General features: G+C 35.3%; 1 protein-coding gene across 2 annotated transcripts; it reads right to left on the bottom strand.

Annotated features, from left to right (window-relative positions):
- Positions 1 to 2,143: 2,143 nt before the first annotated feature.
- On the bottom strand, positions 2,144 to 21,195 carry zbtb32 (zinc finger and BTB domain containing 32). Of its 2 annotated transcripts, none has more exons than XM_017491320.3 (5): positions 21,063 to 21,195; positions 14,583 to 15,614; positions 11,588 to 11,688; positions 5,034 to 5,207; positions 2,144 to 3,273 (listed from the first exon to the last, which is right to left on the bottom strand). In XM_017491320.3, the coding sequence occupies exons 2-5, from the start codon at positions 15,515 to 15,517 to the stop codon at positions 3,044 to 3,046; spliced, it is 1,440 nt and encodes a 479-aa protein (XP_017346809.1). In that variant the 5' UTR covers positions 15,518 to 15,614; positions 21,063 to 21,195; the 3' UTR covers positions 2,144 to 3,043. The 2 variants fall into 2 exon arrangements, with proteins under 2 accessions (XP_017346809.1, XP_017346810.1); XM_017491321.2 differs by lacking the exon at positions 21,063 to 21,195 and adding an exon at positions 20,531 to 20,927.
- Positions 21,196 to 22,082: the final 887 nt, after the last annotated feature.

The following is a 22,082-nucleotide window of genomic DNA, read 5'->3' as shown; positions in this document are numbered from 1 at the left end:
AAACGTGTACCTTGTTTGTGCTATAGTTACTTATTCAAGCAACATTGCAAGGCTGTTGAGACAAGCAAAAACATATATTTTTAAAACCAGGTCATGGTATTATCTTGTATATTTTTCAAACTACAACCAGAATCAACAGATATGTGATCAACAGAAAATAATACACATTAAAGTCCATTTACTTGTCCTCAGTGTTTTGGATATATTATCCAGAGAGCAGTCTAATTGCTCTAACAATCCATAATGTGTGTTGTTAGTGTTTTTAGACTTGTTGCCACTAGAACAGTAGCAACTGTTATTCCCATAGTTATGTCAGGGCAGTTTCTAATAAACATAACAATGATAGGTACAGATATTTGACCTCAGAGTATTAATTTCATGTGTATATGAAAAACATTGTGAAATACAGCACTATGCAAAATCCTTATTCTATTTTTTTGTCTTAGAGGTTCATTTTATGACTTCTGCTTTATTGGGTAAAAAAAAAAAAAAAAAAAAAACATTTTACATTTCCAAACATTAGCTTTCCAGCCAAACTTACATTTTTGTATATCAGTAAATAAAGTAACTTACTATGTAATAGAAAATAGATTCTGGATGTCAGGAATTGCCTGAAAAAGCAAACAGACAAAACAGCAACAGAACAACTGTGGCAGGTTCTCAAAATTGATTGCCAGCCAATTTCTTTATAAAACTACACGAAATGTACCTGAAACAGTGATTTTATTTTAAAAATGAAGGATTATCACACCAAATATAGCTTTTTTTTGTTTAGTGTAATGTTTTTTAAAGTAGAAAATGTTTAATTCCCTTATTTTTGAAGACATTTTTGCTTTGCAGACTTTCTTTACATTAACCTAAAAATGTTTCCATAGTACTGTATGAAATTGACATAAAATTGCTTCTATAAATGGATTTAAGATCTCAGCAATACAACACATATGAAGAAAAAGAAAAAAAAAAGCAGGCATGTCAATTAACCAAACTAACATACTTATAACAATAAACAATGCTTCCAAAATTGGGGTAAGTTCAACTTTTCAGAAAATCAGAATGACATCTATTGTTTTAAAACAATTAGCTTTCAAGTTTGTGGGGCAAGCAAGAAAAACAAACTATGAGGACAGTGAGGTGTGGAAAAAAGACATTTGTGAATGAATATAACCAGATGTATGACATCTGGCCTCAAGTCTTAGGTCAGGCCTAGGGACTAAAAACTAAAAATATGAATTTTTTTTTTTTCAACATTCACTGGCACATAATGGCATCACGCTTTAACTGTGGCTGCATATAGTCAAGATGTATAAGCAGCTCCCAGTTCTATTGATTTTCTGCCTCCAGATGCAAACAACCTCATAATTGCCAGAATTGTGCAATGTTTATTTAAATTTTTAATATGGATAATGATAAATCTAAATCTAAATTGCATTTTTTTCATACAGCACAAAAGTGCACAACTCTGACTGAGGAGCTTCTTTATTGTGCTCCCCAAAGCACATAATCAGTGACCCTCCAGCTAGTCATCACTTCCTAATATAGCTTGAGAGCCCGCACTGAACACAGAGCTGGACTGGGTGCAGTCACATCTTCAAGAACTGATAGTTTGATACGTTCATTAATAAAGATACTGCAGCATCAACATCTATGGCAGAAATGCTGGTTTCAGCCACAGCATGACATTATAACTCTGGTACCCAACGAAGACAATGCATGTGGCCAATAATCTGCTATTTCTTCCAACTACTCTGGCCATAGTGATGGGCAGTTAAAAAAGCTGGTAAAATTTTATAATAACTTTTTTTTTAATTACATTATTAATAGACATGAACAAATGAGATATTCAGAATATGACAGTGAAGAAATGTTTATGAATAACAACTGAAGTAGTTGCTAATGTGTGTAATACATGTATATACCTGATTTACGCAGCAGGCAGAAAAGCAGTTACGCTTCTTAGCACTAGAATGGGGTCGATTCTCCTTCCTTTGTTTTATATTTGAATTCAACTTTACACACACGAGATCCTTGGAACAAATATAAATCAGACTTGTATTGTCAATAACAATGACTACAAGTTTGCAACAGTTTACCAATCAGAAGAAAGATTAACATGATGGGGAACCAAATTTAACACAAATACATATTCTGGTAGTAACTATAATGCTTTAATTCATTAATTGTAAAAGCCATGAATATATCACATGCATGACCTGAGTGCTAAGGAAAAGCAACAGTGGGACAGGGAAAACTCATCCTGCCACTGCTGTGAAATATAAAATAATAAAAGAAATAGCTTGTCTCATGAAGACAAATAGACTAACCTGATGGTTTTGAGCTACTGCATATAAATTGCATATGAAGAAGTTTTAAAGCAGCAAAATTCACAAAATACATTTAATATATACTGTAAATATTCAATTCAGTTGGTTCGTATAGCTTTCAAAAGTGCTTTGTCTGCACAGCTGCAGCTGATGAAGGACTCTTATCCCCATTGTCCCATTTCTTAAGAAACTTTGCGTGAGACTGTAATTAATGACTTCAGCAGATTCCTTCTTTCTTTCTTTCTCTATATACAATGTCCTAACTTAATATTTAATCTTATATTTGAATTGATCACGATATTGTGGTAAGTAGACTGTACTTCAGTAAATACTTTTGTTTAAGAACACCATTCGGTTTATGTACCCATAAACTGAGAACACTGATCTCATTTAACATAGCATGCTATGTACATTATGCTGTTTTCTCAAAAAATCCTGCAAGTTGCTACTGTGAAAAATTTTCTTATGTTTTTCTATAGGAGTTTAATAGGTACTAGAAAATAACTCCTTTGTTAGTCTTATGCCATATGGCTCTTATGCCCACACTATACTATACTATACTATATATACTATACTATACTATACTATGATATAATATAATATAATATAATATAATATAATATAATATAATATAATATAATATAATATAATATGGCTTTTTTATTTCTTTATCTTTGATCCTGGACACAGAGAGAGTTTGGCTGGTCAGAATGTTCCAGCTCTTATGCATGGCAGGTGTAAAGGTAGGTGCTGCTCAGGCTCCAGTTAGGGGGAAATTCTTGACTTGGATGACTCTTCAGGTGTTTCTGCATGGTGACCAGGCTACTGCAGAACTCTAAACACAATGTGCACTGATATGGTGTGGCACCCCCATGAGTACGAAGGTGCTTAATCATAGCAGAGTAGTCACGTGACCGCTGACCACACAGCCGACATTCAAATGGCTTCTCACCTGGACAAAGAGTGAATGAAGGAGAGAGAAATGACTGCAACTTATTAACTTCAATAGACAGAAGTTGGTGTAAATGACTGTTTATAGCTTTATAATGTAAGTGACAACAGGAACGAACTTGCACCATGGACATTCCACAGCATTAAACATAATTTTAAATATATAAGTACTTTAAGTACTACAGTGCATCTCATCCTCATTGACTACACCAGATTTATTAGTTCTTGCTGTGAGATGTTACCCCACTCTTCCAGCAAGTCATAGTGCACAAATGGTTACACATAGTTTTCCACTGCAAGGAAAATCAGCTGTCCTTCCTGTCTCCCTGTAGCACTGTCTTGGGTGTCTTAAATTACAGACATTGCAGTTTATTGCTGTGACCACATCTGCAGTACTCATTCCTCCCTGCAGCAGGTCTATGGCATGTTGAGGTGAGCAGGCACTCTAGGCATCTTTCTTCTGATGTTTTTCAGAGTCAGAAAGTTCTCTTTCTACTCTTTCTCTTTCTAGTGTCCTGAGTTAAAACTGTGACCTTATCTGCCTACCGCCTGTAAACTGTTAGTGTCTTAAGGACTGCTCCACAGGTGCATGTGCAATAATTGTTTATGAATATGCAATAATTGTTTAAGCTTGAAAAAAATTGTTTAAACCCTTTCCAATAAAGTTCTGTAATGCTTATTTGGATTTTACAAAATTATGTTGAAAAATGACATTTCTTTTTTCTTGAGTATATGTCTAATCTTCTTCTTCTTCTTTATTATTATTATTATTATTATTATTATTATTATTATTATTATTATTATTACTATTATTATTATTATTATTATTATTATTATTAGAGATAACTTAAATTATAAACTTTTTTCAGTGACAATTTCTGCCCACTAATGGAGGTCAAACAAATGCTTGCTTCAATAAGCTTGAAGTCACTAATTCACAGAGCATCTGGTCACACTAATTGCTCTCTTCCCTATACAGATCTAGTGCAGGGATTCCCAAAATGTTTGTAGACATGGATTACATTTCACAGAACCCTTCAGCACAGATTTATTTCAGGAACGTTATTTCAATCTGTACAATAATATTTTGTCTATTTAGTAGAGCCATAGTGGTTTTTTTGTTCCTGAAATTTCCGCCTATAAAAGATAGCATGTGTAGGCTACTTGTTTTTATTCAGAGTTATTCAGATTTTGATTAAACCCTTACAATCAATTACAAGTCAAATAGGCTATGAACTGCAATGATAATGGTGAGTTGTGATTTTCACAGGTGTAATTAAATAAAAAATACATTAATAATAATACTACTACTACTACTAATAATAATACTACTACTACTAATAATAATAGTAATAATAATGATAATGATGATGAAGAATATAATGAAGAATATAATAATAATAATAATAATAATAGTAATACTACTACTACTACTACTACTACTACTACTACTACTACTAATAATTATTATTATAATATCTCAGACCCCCAGCTATACCAGTCCTGGCAAACTTCTAATGTTGGTATAAATGTCTTAGGATAGAGCGATTCCAATTAAATCCTTTTCTCCGGCCTATGAGTAGCTGCATCGGGACTTAAACATCATGCCATCTCCCTTTGATGGGATTTTACCACTTGGGACATGAGCATGAGAAAATGAAACAGTTCAACTGAACAGTTTGGGAGACTTTGAGAGTAGTGGTATAAACAAATTCCAGAGACATAACTAGAATGATGAAGTAATGTGCCCATGTGCTGTACCTGTATGAACCCTGAGATGTGTATCTAGCTGGTGTTTCAGGCTGAATCTCTTGTTGCAGTGTTTGCACTGGTAGGGCTTCTCTCCTCCATGGCCCCTTCTTAGTGAGCGCAGTGAACGCTTCTCTCTCATATCCCTCTGACAGAACTTACACTCATGAAGAAGCTCCTCTAATCCTAGGAATAAGGGAGAGAGAGGGTGATCAGTGAAGACATACAATCGTGGTTGTAAACATGAATGAATATATTCACAAGGCCACAAGGTAATATTCTGAGGCAACAAAATAAGTATCTGGCCATACATTTTTTATGTTGTGGCCATGAGATATGAAAATTGTGGTGATGCATTGTGTAACTTGGGTCCACAACTTAATATATTGTGGGAATGTTATACTTCATCCTTTGGTGGTCACTACAGTGGACAGAGATTTAAAAGACTTGATTTTGCGTAGTCAAAGTTGCATGCTAGCCTCTTTAGTGAACTTCACTCAAAACACCATAGATCGCCACCTACTGGCAAGTAATTGTAAATGCAACAAAGGAAATTCAAATTCTGAATCACTAGTTACTCAAGCGATTTATGCTCAGTCATTCTACCGGAAAAGTCCCTTGAATGTAAATATAACATGCTCACAAAAAGTCACATATGGAACCATATAAGTTTTTTTTTTTTTTTTTTTTTTAAATAAGCAGCAAATTACGCTTAGCCAATGTATCCACCAAACTGGGCATCATGTATCCTAGTAATATTGCAACTTAACACCCAGGTTACAATATAAATGTATATTTAGGTGAAAATGTTTATTCTTTATTTATATTTCTTCTGCCAATAAGCCTCCCCAACCCTGGGGTTTGACAGCCTGAATGAGAGCAGGAACCTCAGGATAGATGTATAGATCTGAGGTGTACCAGGGTGCAGCTGGGCATAGTCAGGTCAGTGCACTAGGAATGTGTGCAGATGTAGTTGACACCTTTGTGATGACATCCAGAAAGAAAGAAAAAATAAGAAAAATCAATCACAAGATATTCTTTAGCAATTTCTTTTGTTCCATTCCACTCCTTCAGACACTGCAATGACAGGGCATCAATGGCACAGGGACATGCCAAATTAACAGGCTCATGGTAGCAGAGCTGAACCTAAAGTATAAAAATCAACTCAAAGAACAGGGAAAAGGTACATAATCTGTTATAACCAATGGTGAAAACATTGTCACATGATGGTTAGACAGCTCACATTGCTTCATCCTGTGATGGACAGTGTCTGCAGGATTTAGCTCAAAGATGGAGCCAGAAAGTAAAAAAAAATTATGAACATCCCAAGGACATTTTCAGTAAGGCTGTACAATAAACATATGAGAGGAGTGGATCTCATGGACCAGTGTGTCTCAAAGTACTGTATCTCTATAGGTGCAAGACCAAATGGTGGTATATCTGAGTGCTTTTCATTTTTAGGATGTGACCACTGAAAATGCCTGGAACCTATATCAAAATTCAGGATTGGAAAATAAAGATCTTCAGCATTTTCAAACACCTGTGGCATGTGTATTAGTTAAAGCAGGTTCTGCTGAGACATGCACAAGAGGAAGTCGTAGTGCTATCTCATCTTCTCTGAATGGCACCATGGCACCTCCTGAGGTCAGGTGTAGCCCTGGGAAACACTGGACCCAGCTCATTAAAGCCAAAAATGCAAAAAGGTGCTGCATGCACACGAAAAACTAAACACTTCTGCATGCAGTGTCTAGAGCCATAGGTGTGTTGGCAATTTTCATAGAAAATAGAACATTTGCATTTGTGTGTACAATAAATGGACTAATGATTAGTAATGGAATCATTAATCATTAGTCCATTTATTGTACACACAAATGCATGTTGTCCTCCTGAATGGACACATAAATAGCTTTTTTAATCCATGTAAAAAATAATAATGGTACATTTCACAGTAGTTTTTTTTTTTATCATCATCAAAGAATAATGAAAACAATTTTGGAGGAAAATGAGTCAGATTGACATAATTCATGCATGAAAGGGTGGCCCTCCAGTTTATTATTTGGAGGCAACAGTTGAAAAATATATATATTTTAAAACTTTAAGAATTTGTTTAAGGTGACATGGGCTAATGGTATATCCATGCCAGTGACTTTAGTATGTCTTTATACGTCATTCCAAATTCAAAGTAATGTGCAATAATAATAATAAGTGTACGTGTAATCATTCATCTCCATGCTGAGGTTCCTGTGGCCATAATTTTCCTATTCAATTCTCACTCATATTAACTGAGTAATTAATTTGTGACCACACCTTGAAAAAAATAAAATAAATAAATAAATAAATAAATAATATATCCCAGTGGCTCTATAATAAACTATGCACCCAACAGTAAATTAAACATTGTAATCTGTGTACACACTCCTTATTAAGCAAAATTAAAATGCACCCTAAAATACTACAGAAAGTCTCTTGCTATATAATCGAAATGTATCATTATAACTATTTACGACTTTATTTTATCAGCCTCTCATGGCTAGCACAATCTCCAAAAGTCAAACACACCCAAACTGAGGTAGGTGTTTACTCATGTACTGGTCACTTCCCCTACTAACACAAGCATATTAATGTTTCCGAGCGCAACAAGATGTCTCAGTGCTTTGATGTGGATATAACATCATTCCTGTGAGCTGGCCGCATATGAAACAAAAAGGTGTGTGTATGTGTGCGTGTGCATGCATGTGCGTGTGGGTGTATGCATGCGTGTGTGTGTATGTCTCAGGCTACAACTGCAGCTGATGATAGATTTTGAAATGAAATAACATCTTCATCAAGTGACAAAATGGTGTGAAAGAAATTAACCGTATTTAAGTATCTGTGCACAGCTCATAGCAGAACAGTGTACTGAGCACTGTATATACATTATACTATTCTCCTCTCTAATTTCAGATCATTAAAATACTATATATTCGAAATGCATTTGACTTGTTTCGGCATATACTGTAAGTGGAAAAAGATAAGCAGGTCATTGTGGTCATCCACTAACAGACACAACTGTCACCAATTTCCACTCCCAACTAACCTATTTCTTTACACGATACATGTTAGGTCTATCTATCTATCTATCTATCTATCTATCTATCTATCTATCTATCTATCTATCTATCTATCTATCTATCTATCTATCGGTCTGTCTGTCTGTCTGTCTGTATATTTGGCTATCTGTATATCAGTCTATCTATCTATCTATCTATCTGTCTATCTATCTATCTATCTATCTATCTATCTATCTATCTATCTATCTATATGTCTGTCTGTCTGTCTGTCTGTCTGTCTCTATATTTGGCTATCTGTGTATCAGACTTTCTATTTATCTATTTCACAAATTTTTTTTCAAGTTGACCCTCACCTCTCTATTAGTTCTTGCATGCTTGCATAGTTTTGAACAGTTTACTAAAAACAGCATGTCAAATATGCATAACCAAATATCAGTATCAACACAATCTTTTTCATGGTAACTTTTTGATCCCGCTTTATATTAAATGTCTCAAATTTTTGTGTAGTTGCAAATATAATATACATCCAGCTATAATGTAACTACTGAGGATGTTTACACTGTTACGGATTGATTACTTCTTTTATTGTGATAATATCTACTGGGGTGAAACACTATCTGTATCTGTAACTGTTTAGTACTCCAAATATCTATATCTGTATTTGGATTTAAACCTTAAGTGGGTGTGGCCTAAAACTGAAGGGTTATTTTATTTATTGATTTTATTTATTCATGTATTTATTTTAAACCGAACTGCTAATGCTATACCAACACAACTTTCTTCGTCATGCAAGCTTCATATCTGACCATTCCCTCACACCCAAGAGGTTCATAAATGACCGCTTGCCTGCAAAAACCCCCAGCTCACATAAGCTTTTTGTCACATGTCTGGTGCACAACTGTGTTTTCAACCAGATGCCCTGTGGGGGGAAAAAATTCTATTCGTATTTCTATCAGTTTACAACACTTTATCTGTCAGCCTGAATGATGTATTGATATTCGGTTACATTCTTAGTATCTGCATATTAACTACAAATAAATCATTTGAATAGCTGAACAAAATATACAGTATATATGTAGGTACTGTAAAAAGTATGAATTTGTATGAATCCCTCGGATTTTGTTGCAGGTTACAGCTTACATACTGTACAAGAATTGTTTAAAAGTCAGACTTCAAATGGTGAAGATACACTTGAGTATGTACATGAGTCCAAACTAATTTTTAGTTCACATTATTATAGACTAATTTTTTTCCACAGGTTAGCATTATAGCATTATAATGACCATTTATAGGTCACTTTTTGTTACACTGTACAACATTTAGTTTAGTGTTTAAATGTGAAATGTGATCAAAACTAGGAAGTGACATTCCAAAGCTGCCATGCTGTGCTAAGGGGCCCATTTTTAGATAAGTACATCCTGTGTCAGCTTTCAGTGTGCAAACTTCTGTACTGCTCCATGTGTCCACGCACACACACACACACACACACACACACACACACACACACACACACACACACACACACACACACACACACCACATCCTCTCTCAAATGAAGAAAAAATGTGGTTAACACTTTTGTCTTTGTTTAGATACCAAGACAGTTTCTGAGAACTAAGCACATATGGATGTATGCTGGCGTAAATTTGTACTCTATGGCAAGAATGACATAAAACTTTTTGTCGAGTTATCACCTATTTTTAAACTCTCCCTCTCTTTTTCTTGTACACACACACACACACATACACACACACACACACACACGCGTGCACGCGCACACACACACACACACACACACACACACACACACACACACACACACACACACACACACACACACAGGATGCTGCACAGAAAAAGAAAAAAAGAAAGAAAGGAAGCGATGAAAACAAAAACATTAAAGTTCCCCAAGTATGAAAGTACAATTGCACTTGTTTGTTGCAAAAATTAAAGTTTATATACATTTCAATCTATCCATCATGCACACATAGAGTTGAGGGTGAAATGAGGGTAAAAGGTGACGTCTGTGATGTTTCCATGTTGTGTGCAATGCATGTGGAAAGTACTGTATGGTGTCTACAGTCAGACAACCGCAGTAGTTCACCAATGTACCACAAGAGAGAGCCACAACATTTTATCTATCTATCTATCTATCTATCTATCTATCTATCTATCTATCTATCTATCTATCTATCTATCTATCTATTTGTCTGTCTGTCTGTCTGTCTCTCTGTCTGTCTGTTCATCTATTAGTCTGCCTGTTATCTTAGATTACTTACCAAAGTAAGTAAGGAATACTTGGGGCATACTGCTATTAGAAAATAATTAGCGAAAGGGTGGTGTGATGCGTGAAGTGTAGCTCCAACTTGATTCTTTCTCATTCTTTTTCTATAATAGCACATCCTCAAGTATTTAATTCCTCTTATATCCATATTTGCCAACAATTGCATTTTTTTTTTGTATTCATGAACATGCCATACTTCATATCCCATCACAGTTATATTTAATATTGTGGAACATCCATGCAACAAGTTATCACTTATGTAATAGCAGCGATAAACAGGCATTCCTTCACCAGCTTCTTTTTTTCTCTCTTGATGTCAGAAAGCCAAAAAAAAAAAAACCAAACGAAAAAAAAAAAACCAGCTAGTCTGAAGACCTAGTGCTAGAAAGCACTGATAATGGAGACTCTATCCATAAATGTTAAACATTAAACGCCTTAAAGAAAAAATATCCATATAACTTAATGTATGTTTTTTTTCTTTGTTAAATAACATTAATAATGTTAGAACAATAATTATATTAATGTTCAATAACTTTAATTGTGTTTTTCTTTTTTGTTCATTTTTAGTCTTGGATTATGCAATTATCTGCAATGTAAGACTCTTTGTCAGTTGATACAATAGAAACGAGAATGTATTAGAACACATGCATTTAAATAAACTTGTGATTTGTAGCTGCACTACCGTCCAAGCTGCTGTTATAAAAAATAATAATAATAATCATCATCATATCTTTCTGACCTAACACAATATAGAATTCACAGGTGTTGTGGTATAATGCAGAATAATATAGAGAATTGAGTACTGTTATAAATAGTACACCAAATGATACTACCTATATAAAATCATACTCCGTAACTACTGAATGCTTTGCGTCTAGTGTCTGCAGCATGCCAGATTATGAGCATATACTGCAACTATCATGTTCAGTTTCAACTTTCAATATTCTTCATACAACTATCGTACACTTGTTTCTGATCAGGTAATGAAACTCTTGCAGCACTGGCTTCACTGTCAACTCCTTTAACACCTCTGTGCTTTTGTTGTATTAAACATCATTTCTAAGTCTCTTTGGATAAAACCCAAATTAATAAATGTGCAGTATTTAGCTCTACTCACCTCAGTGTACATTAAGTTTGCAAACAATATTCATCTACAATATGTGTTTATAAGATGTTATCTATTTGCTTGGGAATCCATGTGTGAAATCAAAGCACACACATGTAACATTTACCTGTGGATGCTGACCTGCTGCTCTGTCTCCAGGAGTTTTCTACCATTGGCTTACTGCAGTGTCTACAATGGCTCTCCTTATCTGACTGCACTTTTGTCTTCCTGTGTAAAGAGTGAAAAAAAATATAGATTTAAATGCAGCAAGACCGCTTCCATCTTTGAATTTTTCGGCCCACAAAAAGTATCTAGGTACGCGTTTGGCCAACAGATAGACATATAATAATTATACGTCTTAGATGTATAATAATAATTATATTCTTATAATAATAATAATAAGAAGAATATAAGAATACCACTAAAATTAGAGAGGGATTTTTTTTTTGTTTATTAATCTATAAAACTCCCCTACAATGACAAAACAGGCCACTGAATAGAAGTGACTAAATATGTAGAAATGTGTTGTATTACTATTTATAATAATATTTCAATTGGACTGACCACAGCTACTTGTGACCAGTGTGAGAACAATAACAAAGTCCCTTCCAAACAGAAATGAATAAGATGTACTTAAGCTTTAGGACCAAACCTGTCAGTTTGAATATTAATTTGCAATTTTATAACTGAAAAAGTATTGCATTGCATGATTTTGCAACATTTGCATCAGATCTGTGTATCTCATTAGCAGAGCCTAAATCAATATTGCTATGACATCAAGCTATCCAACTTGATTAACATGAGATTCACTATGTCAGGAAATCACACGTAGCTTGCAAGGTTTTCGACCCTTTAAGCACCCCAAGGTGTTTATTACCTGTCTTACCACACACGACCATCGCAAGAAAATAGCCTAAAACATTAAAAAGACTAAATAAAAACATTTTCAATGTTGATTGAGTAATAGAATTATGAATTAGGGTCAATGAAATTTTGGCTGTTGCCAAATTCAATCACAAATAAAAATAAATAAATTATGAGTTTTTCCCAGACCACCACAAATATCTCATATTTTTTAATTGTATTTTTTTCCTAGTCAGAGTTCACTAACTTTCAAATTAATTACTTTAATTATCGTTTAACATCGATGACTCATTTTCCGCCATGGAATTTGTGGTAAGAAGATTTAATCTTCCTAGGTGAAGGTGGATACAGATTAAAATCTACAGAATGAGGGGGGGAAAATTCCACCCGCAATAAATATTTTACCTGACTAATTTTAGCCTCAATAGGTGGGCAAATTATCTAACAAGCAAAAAATGCAGCTCTCAGAAAGTAATGACAGATAAGATAAACGATATCAGATAACATAACAAAATTAACTGTGAATAGCATTATGCAGGGGTGGCAGTAATACATAGACTGTTTTTAACAAAAAAGATTTTGTTATGGGAATCCACATTTTGTTATGGGATGACTTTTTTTCTGTTAACAAATGTCTTAAGGCAGATTATTTTGGATTTTTGTGGAACCAAGTGCAACAGCAACTCCATTGCTCAAAAGAAATACACAGAATGATATGAGAAAGCAAGTCTTGGGCTCATTTCTTTCTAGCCCAGATTGTAGATTCATGTGGCCAATCAGTCGTGTCAGGTGATTACACAGAGTGAAATGCTCCCTAGATTTTGCAGCCATTTTGCCTGATATTTTTCAGCCAACTTTGCTAACACATCCATTACATGTTATTAACAGTGATTCAGAAGCCACATGTTAAATATAGTCGTGGGTGTAATGGATGCAAATGTCATGCAAAAATCATAATTCCCGCCCCAAAAAATGCCTTTGGATTAGAAATTAGAAGTAGAAAGTCTGAGCACAATTATTATTATTATTATTTTTGTTTGTATGAACAAAAATAGGATCAATGCAGTAGGGCTTTACAGACTTAAAAAAATATAAATCACAATTTTTATTGCCCACATCATTCTTATTATGCCATCAGTGAGACCATGTGATAATATATTGCTCAACACTAATAGCTTCATTGCCAAGCTATTTATAGATATTTTAAGCAAGACCTACTATCTCATTTCACAATATGCCGTCACTAGCATTGCGGTTCATTTGTTTCAGCTATTGCTTGTTTATTCAGTATGATCAGGAATTGATATGAAAGAAGTGTTGTCAGAAAACCACTTCATGAACATATGCATGTAAGAAACAAATAGTGGCTAAAAATGAGACTGAAACAGTGCATAGTGCTGTGATGGAGATGAAAAGAGACTTTCATATGTGCCATTTGGGTAATCAGGGGGAATGAAGGGATCTCCCCTCAGTTTCTCCATCCCGATAGTAATAACACTTTTTGCTCCATAACACTTCACACAAAAGAACTGAGTGGGCAGTACAGTGCAAGGGTTCACACACTGATGTACAGTGTCTGTGTGAGGTTTGAGCAAGTAGCATGTAGGAGTGCTGATTAGCATCTGTTCTGTGTACATTCTGCAGATGTTTAGTGTCAAGTAATCAAATAAATTTTTATGATCCAAGTAGTATTTCATTGCTATAATGTATAAAAGATGGGCGGTCTATATGTATGATGGCATTTGTGATTAACTGTGTGTAGGTGGAGGGGAGGCTAAGGAAAATGTGTCTGTTGGAAAGACAGTGTCAGTAAATACATATTCATACAGTAACATAAGTTGTGGTTAGGACTCACCCACAAGTAAAAAAAAAAAATTTTTTTACATATTTAATTTACATATATATATATGCAGTATAGCACTTGAAATTATAACTGATAACTTTTATTAATGCATGGTTTGAAGATATCGAGGAATTACATATCATATCAATTATATTATTACGGATTCATAAGGAAATATTAGCATTTATAAAAATGCTTACAATAAATCAATACCAACTTATAAAGAGGTATAATCACATTTATAATTACTTGTTAATACAGGCGTCATGTGTCACAGAAAATGCTACCAATTGTTACTGGTAAATTCCTGTATATGTGTTTTGTTTTTGTTTTTTTACTTGAAGATTACATTTTACACAGTCACATATTTAAATGGGAGCTACATAGTCACATTTCTTACTCACTGTGATCGTACCTTTCTCTCTCCTGTGACGCGGCTCCTGGCAGCACTGCACTGATGAGGTCAGTCTTCTGTTTGACCTCTGGGACAAGTGGTCTATCAAGAGCCAAAGGCCTAGGACGAAGAAGATGTTGATGAGGATGAAGCAGCCCTGTGTATCCCACTAGAGATGAGGGCATCTGGAGCTGGAGAGAGTGTTGTAAGAAGGGGTACATTGGTGTGGGGTATGAACATGCCACCATGTGCTGGAATGCCATGAAGTCAGTATATGTAAGGACCATATGGCGTGATGGGTTTACTGGTGGCCAGTGGAGTGAAGAGGTCTGGGCCAGTGAGGGGGTGGAAGAAATGGGCTCCCTAGAGGCTGTAGGAGATGCTACGGTTATGGACAAGGGGGGTTTCTGTGGTGGGGGTGACAGGCTCGTGACATGATGTGACCTTTCATGGTCAAAATGTGTCAGAGAAGGAGATTCTAAAGAAGAACTGAGAGACACTTCATTAGAAGAGGGGATTTTTTTTCTTGAATCACATTCTCCTCCGTTAATTTTGGGGGTGGAACTCTCTTCTTCTCTACTTTTAACCCTGTCCTGGATCCCCATTTGCAACTCACACTGCTCCAAAAGTGACTGCATCTCCAGATGCTGAGCTCCCCTGAGCAAATCTGGAAGGTCCCCTATTGATACTTCTACGCAAGCACTGTACACATAGTCAAGGATTTGCTTAACAGTTTGTGGGGAAACACCATCAACAGTGCAGCAGTAGCCTTTAGCTGGATTCTGGTTGATTAGCTGGCGTTCAAGGGTCTTGCTGGCCCAGGATAGTACCAGTGCATGTGCTTTGAAAGTGTAACCCTCCACAGTGAGAACAGTGTCACACAGTGTACCTTCCCTCAGAAACATTTCAGTCTGATGCAAAAACGGCAGAGGGTGGGGGTTGTGGATTCGGATCATCTCAGCACAGAAAGGGAAGTGAAATTCTTGAGAATGTAAGAGGAATTCTGGGGAACGTGATTACAGTGGATGGTGTACTGGGTAATCTCCATTCAACCTAACGAAAAAGAAATAAAAAAGCAAGAGGAGTTAGGAGACATCTATGTTTATGTTTTCAGCACTGACACTCTTGTCCTGAGCGACTTACAGAAATGCTTTGTAGTTCATCATAATGATATATTCATGCTAGTTCAAATAGGTCAGGTTTGAGCAAGAATACAATCAAGCTAAAAACAAGTTAGTGAGGAGCTTGTACAAGTTGGTACAGCAAGAAATACAGTACAATTCAAAGCTAGTTTATTTATTTATTTGTTGTGGTGCAAGCATTGTGTTTTCAGGTTGTCCATGTGTCCGTCTGTCTGTCTGTAGAGTTTTTGGCGACAGAAGCATCCCTGGTGATGCCATTGATGTTGAGTTCTATTCGTTTATTAATTTATTTTTAGAGAAGAAAAACTTTAACTTACAATGTTTTATAACAATGACTCATACTGTGTCTAGTATGTCATTCTCTCAAATTACACATTTAAGCTCTTCAGGGGTTCTTCAGAGGTTCTTTGGATAATTAAGGCTTCTTAGCTAAATTTTAACACCCTTCTCTCAAATTACATATGATTTATATTAAAGGCTCTAACGTTACTGGATCTTAATGTTTTACTGAATGTTTCATAGCACTAACTCATATTTTGTCTGATAGAATATTTTGTCTGGTAATACAAAATTGGGAATTGGGGGAGGGTGATTGTTTATGGATAGGTAAAGGCTTAGCTACACCTAGACACAGTTCTGCAGTTCTACACAGACAGGTTCTCCAGGAGGAGAAATGACAGTGTTACAATTTGTTAGTCTTGCCTTTGTATAAGCAAAACTCCCACCCATTCTGACGTGTCATCAGATTAAACAGACTGTAGGAGGTGTTTGTCTACATGTCTAGCCATGTCACAGCCGGAGAACACCACTCACACTTTGCATCATCTTTGAAATTTCACTCTAAAGCTCGGACCAAAGCCACATACCTCCTCAGAATGTGAAACTGTGACTAATGCCTGTACACAGTTTCTCATAAAACAAAGCACCAAGATTTGTTTGATCAACAAATAATGGTGATACAGTAGGTTGGTTAAGATATACATCTACTGTAGTAACAGTGTGATGAGGCAACTAATACATCATTTTTTATTACATGGCGATATGTCAGAATTATATTAAAACAAACAAATAAATAAAAACTTCCCCTAATTGCTGTATGTTCTACTAATGGAAAGTTCAGAATTGAAGTCAAGTTCACTGTTCTGGGATGGAACAGGAAATAAGCAATGAATATTTATTTTTGATAATTATATATTAAAGTAAACGCACCACCTAAAAAAATAATAATTCCACAGTATTCAAATTTCTTTTAGACACACCTGTACATTATTGAAAGGGACATTTAGGTTGGGGGTTCCTGAAACAGTTTTAACACCAAACCTTGTAGAGGCTCCAACACTAACCTGTTGAAACAGGATCTCAAAAATAACCCATGAATGACTCTTTTAGGAGAAGTACCTGTTGGATTACTGTTACTGAACCCCAATTTTTTTAAGGGGTCACCACACTGTCACACCCAGAACATGGACACCATAATGAAGAGACAAATGCACTATGCAGTTCAGGTGACTGAGTTGTTGGACCTGATCATATGGACATTTTATGTGGCTTAATTTGCATACAAACACATGAGTTAGTGGAAAGTTTATTTACACCAGATGGCCACAATGAAGGAGAAAGTTGAGAGAAAGGATTGCCTGCACACCCGCACATTGATGCAGTTATCTAATCAGCCAATTATGGGGCAGCAGCACAATGCAAAAAATCAGGCTGATACAGGTCAAGATCTTCAGTTAATGTTCACATCAAACATCAGAATAAAGAAAAGGTGTGAACACTGAGACTTTGATCATGGTATGGTTGTTGGTTCCAGATGGGCTGGTTTGAGTATTTCAGAAACTGCTGATCTCCTGGGAATTTCACATTTAACAGTCTCTAGAGTTTACACGGAACGGTGTGAAAAACAAACAAATAATAATAATAATAAAAAAAACATTAAGTGAGCGACAATTCTGTGGGTGGAAACACCTTGTTGAGAAGAGAGGTCAGAAGCAAATGCCAAGAAGTATATAGTAACTCAAAAAAATCTCTCTTTACAACCATGGTGAGCAGAAAAGTATCTCAGCATGCACAAAATATCAAACACTGAGATGGTTGGGCTACAACAGCAGAAGATCACATCAGGTCCCACTCCTGTCAGATAAGAACAGGAACATGAGGCTACAGTGGGCATAGGCTTACAGAAACTGGGCAGTTAAAGATGAAAAAAAAAAAAATCACCTGATATTTTTCCAGTCTTCAATAGTCTAGTTTTGGTGAGTCTGTGCCAATGATAGCTTCAGATTCTTGTTCTTGGCTGACAGGAATGGAACTTGACCTGGTCTTCTGCTTTTGCAGATCATCCACCTCAAGTTTTTATGTGTTGTGTGTTCTGAGATGCTTTTGTGCTCACCATGGTTGTAAAGAGTGCTTATCATTCTCTTCTGATCTTTCTCATCAACAAAGTGTTTCATCCTGCAGACCCTCTATTCACATAATGTTTTTTGTTTTTCACACCGTTCTGTAGAGACTCTAAAGACTGTTGTGTGTAAAATTCCCAGGAGATCAGCGGTTTCTGAAACACTCTGACCAAACCATCTGGCACCAACAACCATGCCATTGTTAAAGTCACAGAGATAACATTTCCCCTAATTCTGGTGTTTGATGTAAATTTTAACTGAAGCGCTTCACCTGTATCTGCATGATTTCTTGCATTGTGCTGCTGCCACTTGTTAGGCTGATTGGATAACAGCATGTGTACACGTGTCCCTATTAAAGTGTATGGTGAGTGTATGGCACAGAATGTTAATAAAACATTTGACATTTGGCGATGTAGATACTGTAGATCCCTTGGCTTAATAATGAAATTCTAACAAAGTAACAATACTTTATTATTAACACTCATCAACAAATATCCAATTGATTTTCCAAAATAAAAATTCAGTGCTCAAAGTGGCATTTCCAGTCTGCTATCTACAATACACTACGCCTACTGACTCTTGTGTGTTCAATATCTTTAAGAATTTGCTAAATATGTGTGCAAGAGCATATGCAAGAGATATAATCACTCCCCCTCTGTTTGTTCTTAATCATGATAATGGATTCGGTGGAAAGTAGGTGTGGTGAAGTTATACCTTATTTTCCATACCAAATTCAACCCATACCAAATGATACCAAACCATGCATTATTTTATGTAGGTAGTAACATGTTTGCGCATCTTAATAGACATCATAAGATTAGAAACCTGCGCTAGCCCAGGTAACTACAGTTTATATAATAAACATGGTCAGACAACATTACAACAAAATGTGTCGCGATGACTTCAGGTGCGGTGATAATATGAATGTAGTGTTGTGGTTATAAATTTTTTAGCTTATGACTTATTTCTGTAAAAGCCTTTTTATTTTGCTTTTATTATTATTTTGAAAGTGTCGCGGTCTCACCCTGGCCAATCATATCTGTTAGATAGAGTCAGAAGTAACAAATTAAGGTGCAAGTAACAAAAATTACCCACACTAAATAATGAACGAACTGCAAAAAGCAAAATATTCACACTACATTATTAATTAGACTGAGAAAAATGCTTGTTTAAATGATACAGCTAACAAAAATCACAATAAAATGGTAGTTGATTATCAAATTACATTACTAATGACATATGAAGTTTTTTTCCCCATTTTTGATGGTATCTTTTTGGTGGTGCTTTTTTTCCCCATTTTTTAATTATAGTGACTTTTCTGATTTCACTGAGTCCTGGCTGCTTTCTGCAAATTGCTTGATCCTTTTTATACTTTGCATGCAATAAATAAAATTATTAGGTCATTAGAAACTTTGGCACATTCAAATAAATGAACTACGTGGGAAATTTAAATAGTCATGCAATTTTTTTAATTGTTACGAAAAGGTAACTGCTGACTTAAACTCTGTTGCGGTAAATATTTAGGTCATTTTGAAATGGGTTTTCAGAGGAAAAAAAAACAACACTATTAAATAAAAACAGGATTCGGGTTATGTAGAAAAACTGAGAAATAATGACATTTTTATGTTTTTTTTCTTTCTTTCTAGAAACCTACGGAATTCATGTTTTGTACTTACCTGTAACTTAAGCATGCTAAGGAAATACTCTTTAATGCATTTTTTAAATCACACACTACTTATTGAATTCATTAGTCCACAGAAGTGAACAGAGAAAAACATTTTATCTGCTCTAGTGGCATATACATATTTAAAATAGATATGCATTTTCAAAATCCACTGTAAAAGCTATAAACAGCGTGTTGAGGTAAAAGTAATGCTTTATTTAGCACAAATATATTATGCAGACTTGGATTTTATGAAAATGGTGAATGCTAATAAGGCCATTATTGAACAACCATGCTTTTAAAATATGTACAAATGCACAACTGCTGAAAATATGTGAATTCTCTTTACTAATCACGTGAACTGTCCAGAGGAAATGACATTAGCTTGTGAAATCCTGTGCTGCTTTAAAGTTTCAAAAAGAAAAAAAAGAAATAATAATAATAATAATAATAATAATAATAATAATAATAACAACGATAAACAGCATGAAGAATTAGAATTATGCAGATGTCAGATCTTCCTTCCAACGGTATGTATTGCCTTTCGAACAAAATTTGATATGTTTATGTCATCCAATGTGTCATTGCTGTCTCCTAAAACAAGTAATTCCACAAGCATTTGCTAAGTCAAGTCTGCATGCTAAGTTTAGTTATGTCAGAAACAATAGAAAAAAAATTACAATCGCTACAATTGTTAAGAAACAGACTTGCTACATATGACAGCTATGACTGAAAATGCTAATTAGAAACTAGTTGACAACTTACCTGTTGTGAATTTCCTGCGATATATAATAACATGGCTATTATACAAATGAGCAAATAGTCCACTGCTGAATATTGACATATAATTGTCACTAAACACATAACGATGCTCGTAATAATAACTGCTACGTAGACTATACTGCATGTTTCCCATCCTATAATGACTAACAAAGTCTACACAGTGTGCTCTTAGTAGAAGTCACTGGTAGGTTGACAACATTTTACAGAAAATCAAACCTGCAAAAAAGTTTAGGTCCAGACAGTAAGAGATAGATAAATAGAGAGAGACAGACAGAGAGAGAGGCCTACAAGTAAAAAGGGGAAAACCTCTCAGCAATGACACATCCTCTCCAGGCCTGCAAACTAAGGCTCTCCACACACACACACACACACACACACACACACACACACACACACACACACACACACACACACACACACACATACATTTACAATCAGTGTGACACTTGCGCGGAAGCTTTTAGGCTGATGTTTTTCACTTAACAAGTAGCAGATAGATAGAAGAAAGACCTACCGATGCATTCGAGGTTCAGGCTACGTCCTGAAGTGGGCGACGGTACAGATACACACACATGCGCGTGTGTTGTGGCTTTACCCAGAAATTAGTCTGGTGGAGGATTAAATGTAGGTGAGTTACAGCATGGCCACCTCTGGCCTACCCCTCCCCTCACTCACCAGCTGCCTCTGATTGGTCCATTTGGTGCACATCTGTATAAACTGATCAAGTCATCACATAGCTAAAGTTAGAGTATTGAGTCATTGTTAATGTAACTGAAGGAAGTAGACAGTGTCTGACAAAACTCATACAGTAGTTATAGTAGTTATTAATGCAAACAGAAACGAAAGCAATTAAAAAATTGTATGGTGAAGAGTAATACATTGTGCTATAGTAGGATGATCTCTGAATGCTTATACGTCATGTGGGTTAGACACAAAAAGTGCTTTCTGTTATGAGGAGTGAAAGTAACATTCAGGTGATCACGCAGAAGGTTAGTTTTAAAGTAGTAACAAATGTTTGATAAAAAGAATGGGGATGAAATGTACAGTATATGAATTAAAAGTAAACGAGTCATGAGATGGATGACTGGATAATCATTTATCATTTTAGTGAGCTGTCTCTGGTTACTCACTAAACTCTACTCTACTCCTCTGGTTACCGTGTTATCGTATTATTTAAGGATTTGTCTACTGTTTGCCATGGGTCATTTTTATTTATTACAACTTATTGTATCATTTTATTTTTTTTTTTTGTTACTTCCAACTTATTTATCACTTGTCACATTTTGTTTCTGTTATTCTATTAACTTATTTATTGTTTCCCATGGGTTATTTATGTTACTTCAAACTTATTTATTGTTTCCCATTGGTCATTTTTCTTATTCATACTTATTTATCATTTGGATTGAGTCATTTTTGTAACTTCTAAATTATTTATCACTCGTCATGAATCATTTTTGGTATTTCCAACTTATCATTTGCCATGGGTTATTTTTTTTGTTGCTTATGCCTCACTAATGATTGGGCCATTGTGTAT

This window comes from Ictalurus punctatus, chromosome 17 (assembly GCF_001660625.3).
Source record: "Ictalurus punctatus breed USDA103 chromosome 17, Coco_2.0, whole genome shotgun sequence".
NCBI classification, from domain to species: domain Eukaryota; kingdom Metazoa; phylum Chordata; class Actinopteri; order Siluriformes; family Ictaluridae; genus Ictalurus; species Ictalurus punctatus.
The sequence above is the reverse complement of the archived record's forward strand: the minus strand, read 5'-3'. Positions and strand labels throughout refer to the sequence as shown.